The 18,859-nt window shown below is 47.6% G+C and overlaps 2 protein-coding genes across 3 annotated transcripts in view; both read left to right on the top strand.

Moving 5' to 3' along the window:
* Positions 1-1,290: 1,290 nt before the first annotated feature.
* On the top strand, positions 1,291-2,614 carry LOC115318495. The gene has a single exon (XM_040219506.3). It carries the CDS (start codon positions 1,310-1,312, stop codon positions 2,510-2,512), a length of 1,203 nt encoding a protein of 400 aa, XP_040075440.1. The 5' UTR covers positions 1,291-1,309; the 3' UTR covers positions 2,513-2,614.
* Positions 2,615-2,987: 373 nt separating this feature from the next.
* LOC120847666 (protein Dr1) overlaps positions 2,988-18,859 on the top strand; it is a 29,240-nt gene continuing 13,368 nt past the window's right edge. The window contains exons 1-4 of one of the 2 annotated variants that reach the window (XM_040219531.2): positions 2,988-3,125; positions 3,738-3,832; positions 8,029-8,256; positions 15,310-15,473. In XM_040219531.2, coding sequence (XP_040075465.1) covers positions 3,745-3,832; positions 8,029-8,256; positions 15,310-15,473 — 480 coding nt within the window. In that variant the 5' untranslated portion in view covers positions 2,988-3,125; positions 3,738-3,744. Of the gene's footprint in view, positions 3,126-3,155; positions 3,295-3,737; positions 3,833-8,028; positions 8,257-15,309; positions 15,474-18,859 lie in introns of those variants that run through there. The other variant, XM_040504219.2, reaches the window with a different exon arrangement.

Raw genomic sequence — 18,859 nt, 5'->3', positions numbered from 1 at the left:
GTCATAATTAAATTATTTTACATGTACCTTAAGTTTCCGGCATTCCTTTCGAAACCGCAAAAAAAAAAAAAAAAAAAAAAAAGTTTGTCGACGAAACGTTTTACGGTGGTGCTGTCGACAAAACGATTGTCGATGAAACGTCAGACTGTCGACGAAACGTGCGTCCATGAAACGTGTGTCCACGAAAAGTTGTCCACGAAACGAGTTTCGACGAAATGATAGGGACCCGCGCAACATCGTTTAAACTTTTTATGACTAGGCTTCACACATATTGCAACGTGCCCCCTCCTAGTACACATACGATATTTGTTTTCTGTAGCATTCCTTCTGTACACGGTGGAACCGTGCTTCTGTAGAAGAAATGCAGTTAAAGGGACAATGAAGACGATTTTATTTAATTTTTTCAAATGGTGTTTTAATGCTTTTTGAGAACATAGCATGCCGCCCAATTTTTTGTAGACATTTATGACGCGTATTTATGTGCCTCCGAAAGATGTAAAGAAACCGAAACTGAACCATCTCCAGTCTCGTTTCTGGGCCTCCGAAAACGGAGGTGACGTAGGGAGTGACGTCAAGTGTGAATAGTCGGTATCGGTAGTATTTAGGAGATCGAGACTCTGGTTACCGCGGTGGGTTATAGCAGCGCGGTGGCGCGGTCGTTGCGCCGACTCTGTCAACATGGACGAATGCCGCTCTCGCGAGCGAGTTCGAGCTTCCGTTCAGTGACCGAACACCAACGGAACGGGAGTACGTGCGTGGCGGCCTCTGCCATCACACGACGGAGACCGCCCAGCCGGCAACGAGCGGCCCGCATGCCGAAGGACGGACGCGGGGGAGATGCCGAAGGGAAAGCGGCAGCGATCCCGCCGTTCCGGGATTCGGTTGCTCCGCGGACGTCCTCTTTTCGTCGTCAAAGAACACGAACAGCAATCCACACGTGAAAACTAGCGTCGCCCAAACGAATACTGGTCTTCAGTCGACCGTTAGACAGCCATCTACGCTACCATTTTGCAAAATCTTTCGAGTACCGTGTTCTTTTTTAATTTTATTTTGTTGGCCCATAGTTGCTCGTTGCCGGTTTCGCGTCCAGCGTAGCAAAGAAAAAAAAACAATGATGCTGCTTTATTTACGGTTTAGTAATCATTTCCGATCCGATTTATGCTTTTGATGGTTATTCAAGTGGAAATTAGAACAGTATTTCTAAAAATCGCGAACCAAAACGTGACCGAGGGCACGTTTCTCGTTTCGACCAATCGCTGACGCGTTTCTTGTGACGTCGCGCTCCTTCCTCCCAGAACTCACAGACCTTATGAACCAACAGAAGGAGGCTCAGCTATCCCGTCTACAACATACAACCGAGGGAAGAAAAATTGCTAAGTACATGGGAATCGAGATACAAGAAGAGGCCCCCATATCGCCGAGCAAAGCGCCGTGGGAACTCATTGACGTAACTCACGGGTGCAAACCTCTCCCAAGAAACATGGACGCTGCGCGGCACAAGAAAAGACGAGAACACTACGCTCGCATGCACAAGAAGGAGCTGGCTAAGCTTGTGGAGGACGAAAAAAACATGATCGCCTATGTGGACGCCAGCATCTCCTCTATGGGTTGGGCAACAGCAGCCACATACATCCAAGGGAATGCGACCTGGACAGAGACTCAAGGTAACCCTCGAGGCCACCACACGCCGGGCTTCGCCGAACGGGAGGCGGTGTTGCAAGCCATCCGAGGGGCAGTACCCCATCTACAAGACGAACAACAGCTAATCGTCTATACCGACTCGCAAGACACCATCAGAGAACTCAAGAAATACAGCTCCTCTTCTAGCCCCACCATTGACGCTATCTTCGCCTTCGCAATCTCACTATACAGATCCAAGAAAATTCAAATTAATGTCAAGTGGACTCCCGGGCACGAAGGCATTTCGGGCAACGAGCTAGCCCATGAGGCTGCACAGCAGGCGATGAGGAATCTCACACAGCCGTCCCTGTTGTCTCAGTCCTCCACGGCAGGCTCAACACCACAGCAACAAGACTCTGAGCTTCCCCCATACGATCCAAGGGAGGAACTCAGGTTAGCCCAGAAGACACGAAAACATCTTCTGGCAAGATCATGGACCCCAGAACAACATCCTCTCCCTAGGGAAGAATTCAAGAGAAAAGAATCGGTGATCCTCCGCCGCATACGCACAGGAGGAGCAGTCACACCCAGGTTCAGATACCAAATGGACCTGGCAAGACTTAAGAAACAACAACCCTACGCTGTCCCTCCCGACCCCAGATGCCAGCGGTGTCAAGCCGAGGAATCCATTCCCAGACTTAAACACATACTCTGGGAATGTGTGGCCCTCTCCACCCTCAGAACACTCATCTTCAGTAAGATGGCGAATGACGAAAGACCTTCAAAACTGCAGGACTGGACGCACCCAGCGGGCGACACCTCACGCAAGACCAGGATCCTCAGATCTCTCTTAGAGTATATTTCTGAGGGAGACCTGGGAAACTCCATCTAACACCTTTAACCGAGGAGACGATGCCAAGCCTTGAGGCCACCGCGTCATGAAAACTTCGAGTCTCCAGAGATATTTTTTTTTTTTCTCTTTAAATAAACGTATTCACCACCACCACCACCTTGGCCTCCTTGTTGGTCCCGCATCGGTCACGTGAGCTCCGCTTCTCCTGGCTTCTCCCGCAACTCTTGGGGCGTCGCCCCAGTCGATCCCGGTACGATTATTACCGCGACTGTTTAATTGATTTGCGCGGCACAGAAGCGCCGGTTTCGGCTGAAATCTGGGCAACGTGTCCTGAGACGTGCCTGGAACCCAGTTCAATCGCCAAAAAGATCTCCGAAACTGCCTTCATTGTCCCTTTAAGAGGCTTCTGTCGACGGACGATATCGAAACCGAAACTTACATCTACCCTGGCGGGCATTGAGTAAACAATTAGTGGTGTCTTTGACACCCAGATGGCGCCACTAAATGGCAATCTGGTGCACAGCACTCGGAGAATAAATGGCGGACATTGCTACTTCACGGCCGGGCTGGAGATTTGATGTCTCCCGCCTTTCGTCGTCTCTACGCCTTATGAAGTTGCTAAATAGGTGCAATTTAATCTGGAAGTACAGCGGTAAGTGTCGGTATCTTTATAAACGACTTTTGCGTGCATGTGCGCCTGTTTGGACGGCCGAAGACGATCCGTTATCGGAGCAACCGTGTTAGGCTTACGATGCCCCGCTTTCAAGAAAGTCATGCGTCCTCGAAGCGCTGATCCCTGCGAGGTCTCAAGTTTTGTCGCGGTGTGCTCTCTTTGTTTTGGTTTTAAACCGTGATTTCCTTTCGGTCTATGCTTCTCCGCTTTGTTTTGCGCCGGTAAGGCGGCGTTTCCAGCCGCAGGTTGCGTTGACAGGTGTTTATTGCGCGAACACGCGTGTTTTCCTAGCGCTGCAATATTCAAAAGCCAGTTTTGTAAATAGGTTACCGAGTCGGGGGTTCCCGTTCCCGAATTCTACAAAACACCCGATACTCTATAAACTAGGTTCCTCGTATTTTAAATATTTCCGCTCAGCGCCCAAACTTTTCTTTTCTTCGCTTTTTCTTTGAAAGTGTTCGCGAATTTTAGAATTGCTGCGTCCGGACGTCAAGCGATCGCTTCATATGCTTTCCGTAGGAAACCCGTTTTTGTTTTCTTTTGTTTGCCGCCGAGCTAACTTTTCGTGAACTCTTTTTCTTTTTGTATTAGACAGTTGATGCGGAGTGCTGAAGACCTTGTTGGAACATCATCTCCTGTCACCGTCATGAATTCGAGACACGCTGCAGAGCTGACGCTGAAGAAAGGTGAGTCTCCTTCGCAGCTGTTGTTTTTCTCCGCGCGATTACAAGCGAGACAGGTGTGCACCCGCGTATGTGTTAAATTGATCCAATATGTTGCAGGCTTTTCATCTAACTTCTATCTGATTTTGTGCGATGAGAGTGCCGGTCAGTGAGCGTTCGTGCAGCTCGTTCGAAAGCTTCCTCTCGTTTGTACGTGACTCAAGTTTCAAAGCATGTTACTACTCTAGTCGGTGACAGGTGGAGTGTAAAGTAGAAGTTACCCCTAATCCTTTCCACTTTAGCAGAAAGAACGCTGGACAGGAGGCTACCTTCTCTCCAGCGTTCGCTCTGCTAAAGTGGGGAGAGGTGGGAGGTGCTTCCGCTTTACTATTAAAGCGATTTTCCGGTCGAAACCGGTAGTACCTAAGTTTTTGCGCTCGTTGCGTCGAGGGAGCCTTCATATTTTTAGTTTGATATATGATCTCCTGTTATTAATTAAACCTTTCATGAGCGTATGTACGAAACTGCACCCCGAATTTCGCCAGTGTCAGTGGCTGACATCCGTAGCTGCTGCGTGACGTCACAAAGCTCAAAGGTTTGTCGGATGGTCGGGATAACAAGCGTTGGTCGGCGGATGTCTTGTATTTTGTTTCGAATTATATAGTCTCCGAGGCTGTGCCCAACGGAAATATGGTTCTTTTAATGCAGTTCCTAAGCGTGTGCAAAAAAATGCACACCTTTTAGCAAGATATTACTCGAAAACAGCCATAAGGTTCGAGCAAACATATGCCGTTTCGCGCAAGCACAATTGCGACGGCCACCGATCGAACTAGGTGCGCTTGCAAAGCAAAGGATGCAGATTTCGCCTTTGAAGCGGCAACTAGGTACACGAAGTGGCATCTGAGTACACATTACGGCGGATCCACGGGTTCGGTGATGAGGCTGCGGGTTGTTCCCTCGGATGCGATGTCCGCGGGTCGAAGGCAAATGGCGAATCGTTCAAATGCATGTCGTCACTTGACTTGGACGAGCTTGGTGAATTGTAGCCACGCTCTAATTTCACATGCTGGTCAAACACAATTTGGCTGCACGCGTGCTAACCACAACTTCTGGTATCGTTTCCAAGTGGTCTAGCTGTTGGTTTCGGTTTCGCTGCATAATCAAATTGATTATTCTGATTTTGGGCGAGGAGTGAATGGACGTAGTTTAATATCGTTGGCACAGCATTACACTTCAGCTTACGGGCCTTCTGTCTGCTTAGGGCTCAGCTCGTAGCTCTCTTCTGTGAGATGATTGCTGCATAAGCGGGATCTCAATCTTGACGGGAACCCAGTCCCTACGCATGGCGACAATCCATTTTGCTCGTCACTGTTCGTCTCGCGGACAAGCGTGGAATGTCATGTCTTGGCTCGCATGTGCTGCCCGGTGGTTGTGGCACCCAACCGCGCAACGAAAATCTAACCCAACCACGAAATAAGTCGAACACAACAACAAAACCGAAACACTCTGAGGCGCTCACTTGCAGGTAAACAACGAGACAGAGATGCTCGCTTTGTGTTGTGTGACGTCAGAGCTCCAATGTTGCCACCGACAGCACCGTTTACGCTAGAGTGCGATTGGAGCAGTATAAATTCAGTTGCTCATGCAGAGGGGCATATGAAATTAAGATATTGCACATAAAATGCGTCTCGAGGCAATAACAATGGTATTCAATTGTTTTCTCGGATACAAAATTTGACTGGACAGTCCCTTTAAGACTACTGTGACACAATGCTTAGGTTATCTTCTTTTTTTATTTTTTCATTCGTCAATTTTGGATGTGTTATTTTGTGCATTTTTATAACTAGGCAAATTTTCAGTGTAGCGTGTTTGGCAAGCACTCGTCACTTGGTGTGTCCTTGTGACAAAATTAAACAGCCCCGACATTACAAGTATCACAGGCAAATTCAATTTTGTGGAGAAAACGAAGTGTAAATGTGAAAGTTCGAGCAGCGTTGGCCAATGGCCAATTTTGCAAATGCCAGTGCCACCAGTGAGTGCCATGGAGAATTATGGGAACCATGAATACCCCAGCCAACTTTGCTCGAGAATGCAAGGAGAGAAAGAATGCTACACATGCAAGGAGAACATCTTTTAACATACAATACATGCTTCATAAAGCACTTTCATTTATTCCTAAACTTCGTACCCAATTGAAAGTTTTTTTTAGTTATGTTTGGTCTGGGCAGCAATAGACGGGTGTGGCGAGCAGCGAACACCATTGCACCTCAACATGCTCGTAAAACATGCAAAATGTCTGGTCATGCAACCAGCCGCAACCGACACTGCCCACTCCTTTCTCGTCTTCTGCTTTGTTTATCTTCCCCCTGCACACCTTTCACAACCATCCAAGATTTCCCAATCTGTTTATATTTTTTTAAGTGTTATTGTTCTGCCAAGTTAAAATAGCTATGAAAGTGGATGGGCCTTACCGAGAGGACGTCGGAGTCGTGGCTTCATTGTCCCGTCATTCTTCATTGTTTCCATACAATGGAGCAGCACAGCTCTCAAAATTTCAGGTTCCCTCGCATGCGCTGCAAGATTTGTGCAAAGCCCGACGGAAGGAAAAAAAATTCAGAGGAGAGCTAGAACTATCACGAAGGAATGCAAAGTTTAGAGCTAGGGAGAGTTATGAGAACCACAAATACCCCCAGCATGTTAGCATACCGAATCTCTGAACAAGTTTAAGGGATGTAATTTTTATTGTAGCGTCATTTCCGGCTGCTTTTTATGGTTGTCGTTTCTGTCCCATGGCAGCAGTGCACGCTGGTCCCAACACCGTGTCTTTGTAGGGCATTTAATTGAGGTGAGGCGCATAAAAGAATGAAAATTATAGTGTCTCAGTCTGCTCCTGCACTATCTTTGCAAACTTAATCCAATTGAGAATAAATGGAATGCGGTAAAAACCACTAAATTTTGCTTAGAAAAACTAATTTGTAAAAAAAAATTTTAAAAATCCTCGTGGAACTTGATTAAATGAGTAGGCCCGAAAATCGGCAGCTTTTGTTTAATCTAGCTTGTGGTTACTTTACAATGCACAATTAGGCGATCCTTTTCTTGGGGCTTGCGCCACGATTCCTGAGCAGTCTTTATTTAGGCGTCTCATTTGCTATTGGAAGCTGGTTTGCAGATGTGGTCAACCGTGTTGGCACACCATACCTCGGAGCGAAAGCCTGCGTTGCAGGACCCGGGCACTCCAGTTTGATCTCCGTGCCTCTCCGTTTCATTTCAACTCTGTGCGATTTGACAGAGCCACGCCTCAAGGGCTGCGAGTGTTTAAACGCCTCGTGCTCATACAAATCATTGTTATTCACCATATTTCCCGGTCTACAAGTCGCACCCCATCTCTGTATGGTTGTGCACACAAAAAGTTGCCACATTGCACATTTGTCTAGATCACACTTTGTTTGGCTGGCGCTGCGGTGCGAGAGCGGACGTGTTCCGCAACACTTTTGATGGTCTTCGAACCGCCAGAAGAGCGGACCATTGGAAGGTTCTTTGTCGTAAATGGTGATGCAGCATAGATGTTGCGCACTTAATGTTCATAGCTATAAAAAGATACGCACATGATCTTCACCGTTGTATAAGACAAAGCAACCGAAATTATGGAGGAAAAAATGAGACGAAAACAAATTTATAATGCGAAATTAGAGCGCAGCTCTTGAGGAGGAGGAGGGGGGGTATGCCCCTTATCCCCCTCCGTACGCACCTATGAACTAATTCAGTTTCTCCGCTAGATTTAGCGGGAAAATTGACGTCGCATCACAGCACCAATTTAATTCCCCGCTAAATTTAGCGGAGAAACTGAATTTGTCCGCTAAATCTAGCGGAGAAACTGAATTTCCCTGCTAAATTTAGTGGGGAATTGAATTGGTGTTGAGGTCATGTGACGTTGATTTTCCCGCTGATTCTAGCAGAGAAACTGAATTTTTCCACAAAATTTAGCAGGGAATTGAATTGGTGTCGAGGTCGCCTGAGTTCGATTTTCCCACTAAATTTAGCTTGGTTACGCCGGTGCTGCGAAACACGGAAAGGGGGGACTAAGAGCTGAGCTTTAAAAGTTGAGAGTCGTAGAGTGGTAGGTACTGCATTTGTAAAATTGGGCTTTTGCCGGAGCCCTTCTCAGGCTCCGGAAGCTCACTCGTCGTCTTGCGGCGTCTCGATGCGCGTGTCCCCGTCAGACGGCACGGGCGGCCCTGCGGCGGGGGAGGAGGAGGAGCTGACCATCCCCCGGGCAGCCATGAACAAGATGATCAAGGAGCTGCTGCCCAACATCCGCATTGCCAATGAGGCCCGGGAGCTCATCCTGTCCTGCTGCACCGAGTTCATCCACCACCTGTCCACCGAGGCCAACGACATCTGCAACCGCCAGCAGAAGAAGACCATCTCGGCCGACCACGTGCTCGGAGGTGCGTCCCCGCTAGAGTCGCCGTGTTGGCGAGGTTTCGCGGTGGATCACTGGTGTATTTCGTGTAGGCTCATGTCCCATGGCGTTGTGGTGTCGTGCGACATTGCAGCGTCACAAAACACTGATGTTTCGTGGAGTTTCATTTGATTGTAAGTAGTGATCTATGTGCAGCAAGTGTGCAGAGCCTCGACCGTGTTTGCAGTTTATCTACGGGACACGGCAAGGAACCCGGAATCTTTCTCCTCCATCATTCGATGCCGCCATGGCTAGTGTTAGTAGATCACTTCAACCGTGGAACTTCCCATAGCCGCTCTACAATGGAGAGCGTCAGATTTTTCGTAGTGGTGGCGACGTTGGCGCGTCATGCACTTGCCGTCTGCTAGCTGCAAGTTTTGAACAAGAACTGCATGCCACGAGCTCTGTGCTTTGACACACAGTGAAACGTGTAAAGCTTTTATTTGTCGACTGCTTTGTGAAATCTAGGCAAACCTACAGTAAATGCAGAGTGTATGCGGAGATCCTTCTTTTTGCAACTTTGGCACTTGTTTCGATATGCACAGCGACGCGCAGTAAATGCGTTATTAATTGAACAGTCTCTCTGATGTTGAAATAGTTAGTTCCCCGAAAGCACAGAGGAGGGTAGCTGACAATGGTGGTGTCGCCTAATGCGGAGCGTGTGACCCCTCGTAGTAAGCACTCGGAAGAGCCCCCCTCTGTAGCGCAGTTCGGCAACTGTGTTTTCGATAGAAGAGCATTAGTTTATGTGACAACGGCTCGCAGGCATTGCCATTCTGTTGCGCAGTCTTTCATTGCTGCAAGACAAACAGCATGGGAACACTGTTGGCAATGGACGCGTCTTTTCCAAACATTAGGGAGTTTTAGAATAGCGCACGCAAAAGCTTTGCGTGCGCAAAGAATAGCGTCGTCGCCACTGCGCATGCTCCGAACGCAAACCAGATTTTGCGCTTTGCGTGCGCAATTTTAGCGTGCGCTATTTCTCGGAAATAGCGTGCGTACGCAAAGGGTCTTTGCGCTTCTCCAAGGAGGATTCGTGATGAGAAGTTGGCTAAAGCCAAGACGAGCAGAGTTGAAAAAAAATGGCGGCTTCCAGGATTATGTCAGCGGCTGCTTTGGCGGCGTCGTGAGTGCGACGTCGGCGGCATCCTCGTGACTGCGATTTTCAATACGGGACGACATTGTACTCGGTTTGACAACGATCACCGACAGCTTGATGCTTGTGACGCGCGAACATTTCTCGGCGAAGGTACGATGTGCGAAGGTCAGTACACGAGACCTCTTTTGCCGAGGCGACGCAAGCGGACACGACCGGTCAACCGCTCGCGTCGCATTCTCACGTTTAAACAAATCTAAAATAATACTCTGGACTAAAAAACTTGTTTTTTCTTAAGTTAGAGCATTTCGTGTGTGAAATAAAAATTGTCACTGCATCTTGGTGGCGTCGCAAGCGCGAGATGCTTGGGCTTTTGCGCCGCGACGGAGAAACGCTATTCTAAAACTCTCTCGCGTCGCGTGCGCTAATACAAGCGCTAAATTTAGCGCTAGCGTGCGCTAAAATTGCGTACGTTATTCTAAAACTCTCTATTGTTTACCTGGCTTACTTCGGTTATTATTTCTATAGTAGAAGAACTGAAAGTGAAAAGAATAATTCTATGCGATGAGGTGAAGCCATGTTATGAATGCCTGTTCGATGTGTCTGCGAGTTATGCGACCGTTGCAATTTTCGCTTGTAGTTTTTGATAGTCCGCATACGTTTTCAGGGTGTTGACCTTGTCATTGTTCCAGTTCGAGTTCAGGAACTTTTTATTTTGTTTTTGTTTGACTCTGGTTCAGTGATACTTGCAAGATGTTGGTTTCTGGTTCCACCAAGTGCGATCTTAATCTTAAAGGGACAATGCCATAATCTTTTACTTTGTGCAAAAACCGCTTAGAACAAATCCCTGACATCAATGACCTATGAAACGCGCATTCATTTTCACCATATGCAATAGAAGTCATGGAAAAAATTAAAGAAAAATGAGCAGCGTTCAGCCCCTCAACACGCAGTCAGAACAAGCCGCCACGTGAACTGGAGCCGGTTAAATGCCGCCAATGTTGCTTGTAGCCACGTGCTGGGGTTGGCAAGGCGCTGGAGACGAGCTGAGTTCCAGACATAGTTATCGTTCGACTGTTGTCGTCATTGTAGCGATTGGACAGATGCTACTACCCAAATGCTTGTCGAGCCATAGACTATCACGAGCCTAAATTGAGTGCTCACATAATGCTCGGGTCTAATCTTAAATCAAACCAAATGAGTTTATTTCCACCTTGTAAAAATACTGATGGAGGGGCTTGGAAAAAAAAGTTGCGCTTAGCAGCTTGACGAGCCATCTATCAGTCGCATTCAAATATTGTCACTGGGGATTACTGCCCCCCCGCTACGGCATCAAGTTTTGCAAACGAGAGATTGAAAGAATATGCTTGCGTTCGTCCTTAAATTCGCGCCGCAACAACCAATTTTCTTTGTCTGTGGCGTTGCGTGCGAGTATACTTGGGTCCAAATAGTGTCAGTAAGCTTGGGTAAAGTGAAAAACATTGCAAGCAAATATCGTTGCACGGCCCCTTTCACTCTAGCTTAGACTGTGACCGCTCCTGCATTCCCCGAGCGAAAGAGGAAGGAAACTTCACAGCTCCCAGTCGCTAAGAGAAAATAAAATTGTTTTCAGACTGACACGTCGGTCGAAAAACAATGGCGGAGCAAAGTCTGCCGTGACGGAGGTGCTGCGCCAAATTGCGCCACTAGCGAGTGCTACATCTTGTGCCAAAGCACCATTTTTGCTAAGAATTGCGCAATGTCTGCGCCGAAGTAAGCTCGAGTGAAGCAAAAAATGTTTTATTGGTCTATTCTAATATTTAGAGAAGTAGATGAAAGTTAAAGTGGTACAAGTATGCATTTCACAGCTTCTCTATCCACCGTATAGTTTGCTTCATCTTAGGTCAGAGCACCGTCAAAGGCTCAAATGCAAACAATCGCAAACGCACATACTAAAAGTGCAAATCTAGGGGAATTCGCTTCGCTTTATCGGTTAGGTTGATGAAAGAGCACGTTCAGATAGAATTCCACGTCGCGCTTTTGTCGCTTTATTTGGTCCCATTGGCTCGTAGTATTGCCTGAGCTCTGCCAACCGTGCTAGCCCTGTCATCGTTTGAATTTCCAGACTGTGTCAGCTATGTCAGGAGCTAACAGTTACGAGAAAAATTTGCAAAATAGTGTGATGGCTGCTACTGTGGTGGGACAGAACCAGGGTCTATTACTCCTGATGATGTCGCTCGATTATCTCGTCTGCCACATGCCTCCATGCCGTGGTTACAGCAACGCCCGGAATCTTTCTATACCTTCCATTGGAACTCCAATTGCAGACTGCAATGCCAAATTCTAACGGGTGGCGGGTGTGTAAAACATCGACAAGAAACCAGACAAAAAGGCGGGCTCTGTCGTCATGGCAACAATGTCGCCAGACCATGGGAAAAGGTAAAGAAGGGCTTAGCCATTTTTTTTTACAAAAAAGGTGTGTGCATATTTTTTTCTGCAAATGTCTGACACTTGTGGAACGCTTGCGCTTGACTTTGCATCACTCAATTGAGATTGGCTCGGCAGCAGTGTGTGCACAGTGATAGTCGCTTCTCATTAAATCGTAAATCAATGAATGCAAAGTGCACACAGGCGCTGGTGTTTTGCAGCTTAAGATGGGTGACATTTCATGTTGCCAGTCTGAGCTTCCGTCCAAATTTCTTTTGCAAGTTATCTTTTTTATTAGGCATGGGCTTTATCCAGCAAAATTTTTTCACTTCACGGCACAACAAACTAACAAAATCTAAACGAAACTACTACTAAAATATTCACAGACCAGGATTGCTACATTGCACATTTACATGCATGTTTTAAGAGGTCACTAAAGCGATGTAATGGCGTATGGTTGGTGGAGGCAATAGACCGATCTCACCAGCCGGTTTCACTACTCCACCGCTGCCGCAATGCATCGAGGGAACTTCTAGACTCCCTACACGTGCGACAGCCCTGCTGGAGCTGTTTGCGTGTAGAGCACGAGAAGGCACGAGCCCTCGCATGCACAGCCGTCTGCCTCCCGTGAGCTAAAGTTATTGCAGTGACACACGTGCGCCGAAAACTTTGTGAGATCGGTCTATTGGCTCTACCAATCAGATTCCATTGCATCACTTCCGTTACCTCTTGGAACATACATGTAAATGTCCAACCTAGCCGTCCTGCAATAGACCTTTCGCTAAATTACCCAAGCATCAAAGAGGATGTTGGGAACGTAGGTACACGCACTGCACATGCTTGCCTTTCCTGTAGAAATGATTTGAATAACCTAAATAAACCATCCGTGGAATATGCATACGAAGTGCCATTTGTTTTAGATTTTTTTCTTTCAAACTGTGTGAGGGGAAGACACCAGTAGCACGGCGCGTGTACCTAGGTACGTTTCTGGCATTCTTTTTGATGCTTGGGTAATCTGGCAAAAGGTCTGTTAAACACATTCAGCTTTGCGACAGTGATCCATGTACTATCGAGCCGTGGTGCGCTAACATCGGTCCCCCCATACCGCTCATCAATTAAACTTCAATGGCTTGTTCCTTCTCACCTTCTGGAATAACTCTACTAACATGAAGTTTTTAACAATCCGGAACTGTATAGCCTAAAGAAGAAAGCAGCGCCTGTCTTTACCTTTCATTCTTCGGGAGCCCAAAGAACTTGGCAGAGCTGTTGCCGCTGGAATTAGAGCACCAAAGAGCCGAGCAATGGACACAATGCCACGTGCTCAGCGTACTGGCGGACAAAATAGACTGATAACCAAAAGGCCAATGCCACTGCTCGCTGCTGCAAATCAAAAGTACCGCCGTATCACTGGCACGGGTGCCAGACGCCGTCGAGCAGCCGACACATAACTGTTCAGAATGACCGAAATCCCCACAACCACAGACCAACAAGAGGAAAGCACGGGGGAGAAACTTTAACTGAGTATATTTGTTTCACCGTAGCAGAGTAAAATTTCAAATCTGAGAACAGCAATGATATTAAAAGATGTGCTGAGAAAGAAGAAAAGAATGCGGGTCTATTTCGGAAATTCACAGGGTCTCTTATGTTATCTCTAAGACGACTTGAAGGCGAAAGCCCAAGCGCCAATGCATTAAAGACAGACACATGATTTACTTTGTTTCACCTTCTCTTTTTTCACATTCTCTTTTTCGACGTTATTCACTTTATAGTTCTTCTTAATTCCCATTGATTACTCTTCAATTCCTCTTAATTCCTCTTAATTCACTTTGATTCCTCTTGATTCGCTTTGTCATCCTTCTTAATTTTGTTGCATCTTATTCGCCTGAGTGGTCACGTAAACGTTTTGGTACCTTTTGTTTTGCAACATGTTTTCACTTAAGGACTTTTAAGGTCGACTGAATGATGAGAGCTATAAGTCTTTTGCCTTAATAAATACAGTAGTTATTGTACAGGGAGTTACTATGGAGAAAAGGGAACAGTGTTTTTCACCTTGTCTATATAAACTATGTCGCGCATCGTTTGCTAAATGTCCAAAGCACCGAGGAGCACGTTGCGAGTGTAGTTAAGGCCCATTCACACACTCGCATTTGACTACGACCAACGTTACTAAAACACTCGGTTGGGAAACTGCCATAGAAACTGCTCTGAGAAAGTGTCCCCGATCTGTCTTCGAGCACCGAACTAATGGCGAACACAACGCCACCATTTCTCCTGCAGCGGCCACTCGAGGAACTGCACGTGACGTCTATTTTGGCTTAAATCGGTCATTTTGGTGCCGAAACAGATACGGCGAAAGAGGTTACAGGAGTGCCACCCCCGTCTCCCCAGCGGACGCGCTGCGTCTTACTACCAAAGTTAAAATGCACCTAGGTCGGGACGCGCTACCTGAAAGCACCGCTGAGGCATGGTTGTATAAAAACAATATTAATTGTGCCGCAAAACCTTGCAAACTAAAGATTATAAAAACATCACACACCCTTGATTTTGTACAAAACTCCAATAAATTTCATACAAAAAGAGTCATTTCCGTTTGTTTTTACGCAAAACCATGCTTTCTAAAAGCTCAAGGTGACCACAGTACAGACAAATGATAAAGAGTGGCGCTGTTGTCGTATTTAGCTCGGTCTCGGTGGACGCCAGCGGCCTAGGTTTCGTCGGCGAGTTTCCCAACTGAGTGTTTTAGTAACGTTGACTACGACTGATCGAGAAAAGACCGGTTTTTAAGCCTCTCACGACGGCTTACGACCGGCTGCACAGCAATGTAGCCGGTCGTAAGCCGCCGTGAAAGGCTCGAAAATCGGTCTCGTTTCGGCCAGTCGCAGTCGAATGCGATCCTGCAAATGGACCTTAACACGTGCCACACGCGCAGGTGTCCACAGCGATACATGTTCTAAAGCGAAACACTGAAACGAATGGCACCGCGCACACGCATTCGTCCGGTGCCTTATTTTGGTTACTGACTCGGAATCTTTCAGACTAGTGAGGGGACCGTGCGTAGCGCACATACCTACTTTCCCAGGATTCTCCGTGTCGCTCAAGTAATTTAGCGAAGGGTCTTTCGGAGACTGTCGCGGTTAGAAAACTTGACTTCCTGAGCTTCAGACGGCGAGTCACGAAGCTCGGGCAACGTTGTTTCGCTCCGTCCTGGGCCGTTCCGACACTTTTGGAGGACGAGGAGGCGTTTCCTTTAGCTTTGGACGAGTGGTAACGACGACTTTAAGCGGCAAGGTGGCCGAATCGCCAATACTCGGAAGCGCAGCTTCTGTAGACTCATGGGGTAAGAAAAGCGGGACAGGCCCCTTCCAGAAAGCCCTTTGCTCTTTCACTTCGGTAGAGCAGATGCCGGAGGGGAGGAAACCTCCAATCACGACGGGACGAGAGCCTCGTCCTCCCCCACCTGCGGCAGACCGTAGTCTTTGCCCCAATGCCTCGTTGAGCGGAGGAGCCCTCTGACTTGTCCCATTTTTCGGTGACCAGCACTGGACAGCCTGGGGTTTGGCGCCTACCGGCAGGACGCAGAGGCGGTGCTCAAGGACTGCAAGGCGGTGGCGGCCAAGCGCCGGCGCCAGAGCACGCGCCTGGAGAACCTGGGTATTCCCGAGGATGAGCTGCTGCGCCAGCAGCAGGAGCTCTTTGCACAGGTAGGGGGGGGGGGAACTTGCTGCGCCGCGGTACCCGGAACGTCCCTTCAGCTGTTGTGCTTGCCGCGTCCTCATTTGTGGACCCTCGGTTCGTGCCCAGTAACGTTGTGGAAGGGTAGTGGCGCAACGGTGGACCAGCCTTAGGCGTGGCTGACCTGAGCAATCGCACAGAACACTATCAGTGGGAAGGCGCCGCCGCACACGTCTGTTTAATTTTTTTTTTTAGCTTTCGTTTTCTTAGTGGGCACGTTGACAATGCTCGATCGCCATTGATTTTTGGAATATGGCTCTCGGCCGACAAAAGGCTCGTGTTGGGCAAATACTTGCGTTTTTGCTGACAGCGTGATGTTGTACTTAGTAGGTACAAGCATATAAAAAGGGAGGGGGGGCACTACATTTGGAGTTTGCTCAGGGCGCTTGATGGTGTAAAGGCAGCCCTGGTCTGTACGGTAGGCGCCTGTTCTGCCGTAGGTCGCTCTCAAGCTCAACAATCCATGGAAGTTTCACCAGCCAGGAGTTGAGACCCTGCCATTAAACAGCGCAAATGTTTGCTTTTCTTTTTTCCTGTTTTTTTTTTTTTTTTTTTGCTTTCATTTTTATTGCCTGGATTCTGACAGTATGGCACGCCGGGTAATTTGTTGCCACTTCGGGACAACTTTTGTTGCCTGGGCAGTAAGAATGCTGAACACACTCGTCTGTTTTCTAGGCATCAAACTGTCGCCAAAGTTGCTGCTGACGGGTGGAGCCTGGAATATGCATACTCCCATCTGGGGTCTATGCAAGATGGCGGGACGAAGGGACTGGGACATTGTCGCCTGCTATGAATGGTCAGCGCCGTGGCACTGACCAATCGCAGCAGGCGGCTATGTCCCGGCCCCTTCGTCTCGGCGTCTTGCATAACCACCCAGGTCACTGCCTCGAGCAGTTGGTGAGCTGTTGTCTGGCATCTGAGAGAAACTGCAGTCGTGCCGGAGTACTGGGTGGTTCATTATGGCGGACGCTGGGTCGTTCCTTATGGTGGACATGCCAGAAGTTTCAGAGCTTAAAGGCCTATTTGAGCGACTTGGTAATCAATCGTGCCCTTGTGTAGAATGCCTGTTTGGTAGCGCCTCCTTCAGTGTACTCCTTCACGTGGCATAGTGCGATGCAGAGAAGTGACACGGAGTGAGATCTGTGCAACTCATTTGAAGTCCCGAGTCCACGACAACGACTTGATGTTCTTTTTCCCGAGGGCCGCTTTGAAAGCCAGCGATACAGACAGACTATATACCTAATAAATGCATGTAAGGGGCACACTTTCTTTTTTTTTTGTTTTCAGATTTTTGGGGTAACGTTTATGTCCATCACTTGAATCCAGAGCAGGAATAATTGCCCCGGAAGTCCCCACTAATTGCACTTTCCAAAGGCTTGTCTCGGGTCGTATAAGGAGTATTCTTGTCATGACGTGCTCGCCTAGTTGTAGTGCCACCAAGAGATGTTGAAAGCATCGAGAGTGCGCCGGTGCCGAGCTTAGTAGATGGTCTTCCGCAATTTTCTGTTATGTCGGCGCGAGTCTCTCTGGGGGGGACATACAATTCTGAAAGTGCGATGATTTATTTATTTTATTTGGGTACAGAGACGACTGCATACTCACGTGTCTCATGTTGCACCATCTGTCGGCAGCACATACAACTAAGCGTGCACGGTCATCACGTCGTCTGCGAATGCCGTCGTGAATTGCCCAATGCAGGTTGTTCTTTATTTTTATTTTTTAAACGAAGTGGGTTTGTCAGTTGATATTTTCACTCCATGCTTCCACCACCTAGCCGTACCTCTGCAGTAGAAAAACCCATTTTTGCAGACCGTCTAAAGTAGGTTCGGAGCATTAGTGTACATACTCTAGCAACACGTGTAAATAAAGCGAAGTTCGTAAGAACAGGAGCTGCAGCGAGCCCTCCGGCACAGTCGTGGCTTTCTTCCTGCTTTCCTTTCTGTTCTGTTTTGTATAGATGTCAAGCAAACAGCTTGTGCCCGGGCGACGAGGGAAACAAAGGCGACGTCTTAGCATTCTCCCGAGCCGGCCTGAGAGAAAGAGCAAAGCATGCGGTGAAACAAAACAAGGTCGCATTCGGCTCTACAGGGCAGCCAAGCGCATATTCGGCGGTTTTTCAATATGGCCGTCCTTCAACAGCCAACTGGTTTTGTCCTCTTTATCTGACCTTTGTTGCTTCAAGCCTCCTGCTTTACAAGGTGTTCTTTATTTAATTTTACCGCTGAACTTTGTGATTTCCCACTCCTTGCTCGGACGACCGTTTTACGTACGTCGTGAACAAATGACCCACGAATCTGCCACAAGTGTGCCCCTAACGCCTGTTTCAACTTTCATAGGTTTGAGCTTTTGCACTGTACTGGTAGTGGCTTATGCATGGAACGTTTTTCTCGTGGATGCAACGATAGTTATGAAGAAGCTTGACCACATTTCAGAACCTCCACCTGTGTAGTACCATGCAATCTTTCAAGGTGGCTGAAGTCACTTAGTGGCTAGAGCAGAAAGCAGTCTTGACAGGTGTGCTTGCCAGCTTTCTCGAGCTAATCAGATTTTCACAGCGCCTGGTGGTCAGAAGACAAAGTCGTTAAACGAGGTGAGAAAATAGTTGCAGTGAAAAAAATCGCCATTATCGTGGTTTCTGATTCTTTTCCATCCCAAGGTACACTAATCTGTCTTCACTGACACCCTCAATGATTATCAGATATGAACTCATTTGTCGATGCAATCACATTTTTATTTTCAAGTGACACGCCAGCAGTTGGCACCTCCTTCAAACCTGTATTTTACCTGCTACAAAACTCTACAAAAGGTTGAATGCTGCTTCCATCACTGGATAATTGAATCGGTACACAACGTAAAAAGTGAGCGCCTATTGCTCCTAGTTAAAAATCTAGTTTCCCCGACATTTCTCTGCTCAGGAAGCAGCAAGATTCTTGGCATGTCATTGACGTTGTCCTGCGTACAGTCACCAACCAATTTTTCAGACTTCGCAGGGACCGAAAAAACGTCCAAGTAGTAGAGCAGTTCGAAAAATCAGCAGATTGAAAAACTTGCCTTTACTATATCTAAGCGGGCTTTAAGAAGCCGTCAATAGTGCCTTGCTGCAGGTTACGCCTCCGCTTGCGTTCGGCCACTTTCTATTAGCTTTAGAATTGCTACCTTCTTTTCTAGCGTTATAGTCAACTTTTTCCCACGCTTCTTAGTGAAACTTTGCGGCGGCAGAAGAACAGATGGGGCCATGACGTCCTAGCCGGCGTAGTCCAAAAACACAGCTCACCAAGACTAGAGGAGAGGCGCAAGACCTGTACTGCAGAATGGCAAATGAACAAGGCAAAATGGTCACAATGATGATGGTATT

Source organism: Ixodes scapularis, unplaced genomic scaffold, assembly GCF_016920785.2.
Source record: "Ixodes scapularis isolate PalLabHiFi unplaced genomic scaffold, ASM1692078v2 PGA_scaffold3__209_contigs__length_174095766, whole genome shotgun sequence".
NCBI classification, from domain to species: domain Eukaryota; kingdom Metazoa; phylum Arthropoda; class Arachnida; order Ixodida; family Ixodidae; genus Ixodes; species Ixodes scapularis.
Note: the sequence above shows the minus strand (reverse complement) of the source record. Positions and strands in the feature narration are given on the sequence as shown.